Below are 7464 nucleotides of genomic sequence, written 5' to 3' on the forward strand. Positions count from 1 at the left end.
AGCCCGGGCCCCGGCCGCCCGCCGCTGTGGCGCCCACGCACACGTGCACGCTCCGGTACCCGGATGCACAGGCGGCGCCAACACCACGCGTCCCACCGCCCGCCTCCCTTTGCGCCTAGAGCCCCACGCCCGCCCCCGCGCATGCGCACAATCCCGCACTCGGCCTCCCAGCGGACGCGCCCGCACACACTGTGCGCACGCGCGTCACCCGAGTACGCTCTGACACGCGGCGCCCAGCACGCACCACGACACCCCCTCCTCCTTGCAGATGTGCGGCCGTCCTGCAAACACGCAGTACTCACCGGCAGGTCCTCTGGATCCATCGGAACACAGGCCGATTTCTAGCCGCCTGGCCCACCCCTGCCCCCACCCCACGCGGATTCACTGTACACTCTGCCCCTCACAGCCCCACATCCTCCCGCTCCTCCTCCTCCTCTCCAGCCACTGGCGAGGACCCTGCCAGAGCCGGCGGTGGTCCACTCCCGTCTGCTCCCCGAGGTGGGAGGTTGAGAGAGGAGGAGGAGAAAGCACGAGGCAGAGTGGGGGGAGGGACCTGCCTCCCCCTTTGGGTGTTTCCCTGTTTATTACCGCTTTGATACCCAGCTGCCTCTGCAGCCATCTGAGAGGTCACCTGGGCAACCAGATGAAGCGCCAGGCACAGGAGAGAGCCTCGGAGCCGCCCCAGCAAAGGTCTGGTTCCTCCGAACTGAGGGAGGGGAGCCCGGGAGTCTGAAGACCAATGGGCGGGGCCCCCTGGCCTTTCACACGCCCGCCTTCCGGGTCCTCCTCTGACCAGAGGGCCCCGGCGCTGCTGGGACAGTGTGTCACCATGACTCAGAGAGACAGGAGAGGAAAAGATCCTAACAGAAACCCCTCCCCCGACACCTGCCTCCCAGGTGGAGGAACCCCCAGTCCACAGGCTTCCTGGGGACCCCGCACAGGCCGGCCCATCCGCCTACCCCAGTACTCACAGAGCTGTTTGGGGACCTCCCTCCACCAGACGCCTGGCTGGAACGTCGGGTGAAACTGCCCTGGAGACCCCGGGCTCCGGGACGCGGCACTTGGAGGCATTGTTGTCCGTGTTTGGGGCCCTGGCCCCCTCTGACCACTGCCCGGGGGCACAGCCGGTGTGGCGAGCCAGGGAGCAGGGAGATACCTGTGTGAGGCAAGGACAAAGGGGGACAGCAGCTTCAGGGGATGGGAAGCCCGGGGACCCGTAGAAACTGAGGCACTGAGGCGGGGACACCAGGGTGACCCTAACTAAGACCGCGGCCACATCTCCCCACAGCTGTCCCCTCACCCCGGTCATTCCTCACAGGCTTAGTTAGGTTCACGCTGGCCACAGGGCTGGGGGTGTCCCCATCTCTCTCTCTCTCTCTCTCTCTCTCTCTCTCTCTCTCTCTTTCACACACACACACACACACACACACACACACACACATACACATACATGTAGCCACCAGCAGGAACTCCTCCCGATGACGGCTGTCATAATCCCTCATGATTCTCAGACAAGCGGAGAGGGGTGGCACCCGGGGGGCAGGGTGGGTGGGGCACTGCCTGGAGAGCCAGCCTGAATTAATGCCAAAGGCTTAGCCTTCAGGGTCCCTCCTGAGGCAGCAAGACCAGCAGGCACCCTGGCAGCCCTCACAGCCCTCGAGGAGACAGCAAGGACAGACCAAGAGTGGGTGCAGGGCAGGGGCAACCTCTGACCTCCAGGGCCCTTGAAGGGTCCCCATGCCCCTGCTGCCCCCTGGCCCCCCCCAGAGCAGCCCTTCAGGGCACCTGGGCTGACACCTCAGCTCTGTCACATGCTGGCTCTGAGGCCTCTGAGCCTGTTTCTTCAACTGTAAAATAAGAATTCCTAACTTGTAGGATGGAGTGAGAAAGAATGAGAGATACACGTGCAAAGCACCCGGACAGTCATTCGACTACGGGTATGCAATCAAAAAGTGGTTACTATCATTGTCCGTATGTTTTCATTTTAAACTCTGCGTGAGCAGAAATCACACCTTATACATCCAGCTCAGCCCCAGACCCTGCCAAATGAATGAATGAATGATCGAACACATGTATAAAAGGCAGCTCTTCCTGGTCTCTTGAAACAGTTCCTGGTCAGTTACCGGCTTGTGGAGCAGAGGGCTATGTGCCCAGCTCTCCGCCAGGCAGTTTCGGGAGAACTGAGACATTGGGTCCCCGTGCTTAAGAAATGTGTCATCTCTTTGTGAAGATACCACTGATGTGCAGGAAACGCAGTTATGACAAGCAAGTAAAGATTCCATAATTTGTTTCTAGACTGTGGGCTCTGGTCTATACTGAGGGAGACCAGAAAGGTGGAAAGTCAAAGTGGCTTCAGGAGGACTTGAACCTGAAGCTGGGTCTTGAAGCATCTGGAAGGCAGAGGACAGAACACAGAGGGGCAGGAGTGGGCAATCGTGCTGGTGGTGTGATGGGGGGTGGGGGGCCTCCAGCTCAGGGTATCAGGGGACGGGCTTGCTTCCTTGGTCCCCAGTCTTGCTAATCCCTCTCCCCTTGTGCCTTTCTGCCCAGGGCAGAACTGAGAACAGGCCTCTACACCCCAGGGAAGGCCTGGAAACCTCCGTGTGCATGTCTAAACAGCCGGAGACCATCCTGGCCTACCTGGGCAGGTGATAACGGGGATGCTCAGTCAACGTCCACCTTTCCTCGACAGCAATTCACATTCACACAACTGTGAGCTGAGTAGCTCAGATTCAGAGTCAGCCTAAAGCTTTTGTCAAACCACTGACCGGAAGCCACCATCCCCTAAAGGTGCCACCTGGGGTTTGAGGCTGGCCTCCAGGGCTCCGCTGGCCATCCTGGCTGGCCCCTCCACTTGCCCTCTGACACGTGGATCACGGCTGCCTGGGGCCATGTTTTCACGCCCACCTTCTCCCCACAACCAGTGATTAGAGCACAGCATATGGTTCAGCCATTCCAGCTCCAGAAAGACATTCCAGGCAATAATGACATTTTAGAGAGCTCTCTTAGCAATACCGACTCCACTTTGATTTTCCTTTCACGGCATTCCCTCGGCGCTTAGCACAAGCTGCCTTGAGCAAGAGATCCATGGGTGCTTGTGGCTTAGCTACCCTCCTGGGCTCTGGGGCTGTGACACTGTGACTTATTATAAGAAACAGACAATTTGGTCTTCATTCTGTTGCTTGTACAGAGCTCCTCGAACGCTTAGAACTCCTTAAATGTGGAGAACGATCAAGGTGTCTTTTGTTGTGTTAATAAGGTGACTTTTGGAAAGCCCCTCTGTAACCTAAGGAAGGGGGCTGGTTGCCAGGGGAACCAACCTTGTGATGAGAGGGTGGAACTTTCAGTGCCCCCTTCCCACCCTTTAACCTGTGCAATCCGATGCTGTCTCCAGGTAGACAGTGTCGGAAATGAGTTGAATTGTAGGACACCCAGCTGGTGTTGCAGAACTGCTTGGTGTGGGGGAAAAAACCCACACACTGGAACTGGAATCAGAATGGTAGGGTGCCATGAGGGCGAGGCATAGCTTACCATCTCTGGATCAACTAGATGCATTTTCACAAGGCCTGGACCTGGGGCCTCCTCTCTACACTCAGCTCTTTTCCTGGGAACTCGCATCCATGCCAATGACTTTAATTATCACCTCTATGCCAATGACTCTCTAAACTTAACCTTTCACAATGACTCTTCTCTAGCCACCAGACCCATACACCCTGCTGCCCACCTGGCATCTCTGCTTGGATGTTTCAGAGGCCCGTCAAAGTCAACACGTCCAGAACCAGACTTACGACCTTCTCCACAACGCGACACTTTTTCAGTATCCCCATCGCTATGAATGCTACCACCATCGCTCAGTCCACGAACCAGAAATCTGAAGGCAGCCCTGACAGCCTTCGTCCCTCACAGCCCAGATCCGATTTGTGATGGAGCCTGTGAATTTCACCCCTGAAATACCTCCTAAATCCATCTGTTTTCCACCACCTCCAGGACCACCTTAGCCTGGTCCAACTTACCATCCTTGCTCACCTGTCTTACTCCACACTCTCCCAACACCCCCCCACTTCCATTCTTGCTCCCCACCACTGTTCCCCACAAGGGGGTCCTTTCAAAATGTCAATCAGGCCATGACGCCTCTTGTGTGGAGAATTCTGGTGCTTCCCACGTTCTTGGGCTGTGAGACCCTGTGGAATCTGGCCCGTTCACGTCTCTGCCTCATCTGTCCCGTGTCCTGGTGGAGCTCTGAGTTCCAGCCATCGTTCACGCTCTCAGTCTCTCTGATGCATCACACTGCCTCCCTGCCAGGACCTTGCATAGATTCTTCCTGCTGGCTGGAACATGCTTCTTCCTCTAGCTCCAGGCCACCTGCAATTTTGGTCCTTAGGAACCCAGAAAACCCAAACGCAGCACATTCTTGTTTCAGAAAAGCTACTAATCAAGGTGAGACAGGAATATTCAGATACTACAAGCAGAGTTAATCTCCTTCCACCCCAGACATGATTGAGATGCTACAAGCTGAGCTGGTACAGAGGGAGGTGTAGGCGGAGGTGTAGGGCCACACAGACAAATGTCAACTTGGCCGAGGAAGGCCTCCGAGCTTCAGGCAGTGGACCCCACTGGTCAGCAGGGAGCCGTAGAGCGTGGGACTCAAGCAGCAGCCCTGATTGTCTGGCGTCACTGAGGGAAGATAACCCACTGGTGACAAACCATGACTGTCCAGTCTAAGGGACTCCTTCTATATCCCAAACCTTTGCTCAGCTCCCCAAACGACCACCCCAACTGACCACCCCATATGTGAGTAGCCCATCTTCCAATTGTCTGGACCCTCATAAGCCTCCAGGAGCATTACGGTGGCGGGAGAGGAGAGCCCTCCACACCTTGTCCAAGTGTGACCAGATGGAAATGACCAGAGGCCTCCCACTGAGCATGGACAGGGGTGGCCCCCCTGGGCAGGAGCATATCCACATCTGCCCCCCGTCCATCCTCCTCCTCCACCCTTAGAGGGATCCCTCAAAATTAGATATCACTTTACTCCACCCTCCCTCTCAAAGCCCTTCAAAGGGTCCCATTGCCTGAGTATAAAATCTTTACCATGAACTGGAAGGTGGGACATGTATTCTCCAACCTTGTTCCTGCCCGGCTTCCTACCCCTCATCTCTTTGGAACTTGAGTTTTTCTCAATATTCTGATTTGCTCCATCTGTGGAGACGCTGAAGGGCAGTGGAGCCACAGGGGCTTGATTAGGGGAGCTGCCCTTTTGCGGGGCGGGAGGAAATGAAGGGAAGGAGGGCCATCCTGGTCTTGGCTTGTGGTTTGGAGGCACCTGCAGCCTGTCCGAGTGATGGTCCAAGGCCACGGTGGACAGTCTTTGTCAGACCGAGAATAAAACATCAATAAATACCAGACCGTGATTTGGGACTACACGGGGGTAGCCCAGACCACCTGAGAAGCACGAGGGTCAACCTAGCCACCTCCCCCCACCCCATGACCCTCCCAGGAGCAGCCACCAGCACCCTGCCCCACACCAAGCCAGGAGGACCCTGGGTGCCTAGTCCTGGCATGGCCACGGTTCTGTAAAAATACTGTATTTTCTCTGAGCTTAGTTTTTCCTTCCATCATTGTGGGGAGGGGGTCATTTTGTTCCTTTCTTCATAGGGGAGTGTTATGATAGAACAAGAGAAAGATTAAAATTCCTTGGAAGCGTGTGAGCTACAGAAAATGTGAGGATTGTGAACGAGTCCCACTTTGGGGCTGCAGTGCCTGCCCTTCCATCCATCTCTGCCCACCCAGACTTCTCTGCTCCACTCCCCCCTGCCCCCATCTGCTGGATACTATGTGCTTCCTCTTGGATTCCTGGATGAGACAGGAGAAGCCCCTGCTGTCCACCCCCATCGCTACAGGGGAGCTGGTTTCCTTACTCGTCTGGGACCACCACACACTTCTTTACCCTGGAGAGCCAGGTATTTCCAGGATGAACTCCACCCCTCCTAGCTGGATCTAAGCTCCATCACCCAGTGATGGCCTGCAGGCACCTCAGGTTGTGCTACAGAGGCAGACGGAGAATGAGTAGGATTGGAGATTTTGAGAGAAAAGAACAGACTTGGGGCAGGGAACAGCCCAAATCTAAATGGAAAAACAGAGAGAACTTGTTTTCCGGTCCTGCCCTTTTGTTGTCCCTTCCCTGGGCTGCCCAAGGCCCCTCCCCAGCCTGGGTCCCCATATTGTAAGCCTGCACCCACCCCACTCCCCATCCACTACCAGGGGTTTCCAACCCTCACTGCCATGGCGAAGAAGCTAACCTACCCCAAAGTACAAATAGCCCGTGCTGACATCCTGAGATAATCTGAGTGAAAGCATTTTGAAAACTTGAAAGGCTCTGCAGACCTCACTAGACCCGCATATTTACAGGGCAGGGGCCTTCGCCTGAAGGAACACCATCTAATGGTGGGCACTGTGCACCCAGTTAGGTGAGGGGGAGGTGCTGAAAGGCGGGAGTGGTTTCCAGACCCTTCAAATCATGCCACACCTCTCAGACAGTGTGTCAGGAATCTTCCGGGTCCCAGAAAAGGTTCAGAGCTAGGAGGGCAGACGGGCAACAGGAGGATGTGACGAGCTAGTGAGAGTGAGAAAAGCTCAGGCAGTAGGTGATGGTGGGAAAACTGGAGCAAAGGGACCAGGAGACACCGTCAAAAGCAAGGCAGTGCCAGGCTGGGCAGAGAAAGAGCAGTGGGCGCCCCAGGCACACAGGAGGACGACATGAGTCATCAGGGTCTGAGAAATTTCCAGAGCCTCTGAGAGAGACAACAGCAAGAGGTTTCCTGTGGGAACGGGACTTCCGGGCAGCAGGGCTTATCCTCGAAGTTTCCCTCACGGCATCACTGCTGTCTCATTGCTAACCGCTGGCAGGTGCGTGTGAGATGCCCAGAAAAACAGGGCAGCCCCCGTCACCAGCCTTCTGAGGCCGCTACTTCTGGCAAAACCAGACAGGCCAGGGCTGCCCTGAGGGGGACAGAGCGTCCACACCCTCCCAGGCCAAGCACAAGACACCGGGCAGGGGTGGTCCTGCTGACGGGCAGGCCCTCGGGAAGTCTCAGAGCAACCTGGGCACTTTCAGATTTTGAGAGGCTCACCCGGAGCCTCCCCAAGAATCCGGGGATGGATGGATTTCATTTCAGAGTCAACCCTTCCACCGAGGTCTCACCCTGCTTTCCTGCATGAATTTGACCCGGGACAACAGTCAAAATTTGATATTCTAAGCTCAAAATTTGAACCCAATGGCCCTGCTGATCGCCCCACCCCTTGCCCCATAGGTCCTGCTGAATGTCACCTTTCTCAGCCCCCAAATGCAGCCAAAGTGACAGAGGGACCACCCTCCAGTCCCCTCCCCACAAAAGGACCATCTGCAGATCTGTCTCCTCACCTCTGCTCATCTCACGGCCTCGCTCAAAAACAGCCCTCTCGGGGCTT

The 7464-nt window shown here is 56.2% G+C and overlaps 1 protein-coding gene across 1 annotated transcript in view; it reads right to left on the reverse strand.

Annotated features, from left to right (window-relative positions):
* The window catches only part of ANO2 (anoctamin 2), a 314636-nt gene extending 314313 nt beyond the window's left edge, over positions 1-323 (reverse strand). The window contains exon 1 of the mRNA XM_024733224.1: positions 303-323. Within this exon, the coding sequence (XP_024588992.1) occupies positions 303-323 (21 nt within the window). The remainder of the gene's footprint in view (positions 1-302) is intronic.
* Between the last annotated feature and the right edge of the window lie 7141 nt (positions 324-7464).

Source organism: Neophocaena asiaeorientalis, unplaced genomic scaffold (assembly GCF_003031525.2).
Source record: "Neophocaena asiaeorientalis asiaeorientalis breed wild unplaced genomic scaffold, Neophocaena_asiaeorientalis_V1.1 scaffold150, whole genome shotgun sequence".
NCBI lineage: Eukaryota > Metazoa > Chordata > Mammalia > Artiodactyla > Phocoenidae > Neophocaena > Neophocaena asiaeorientalis.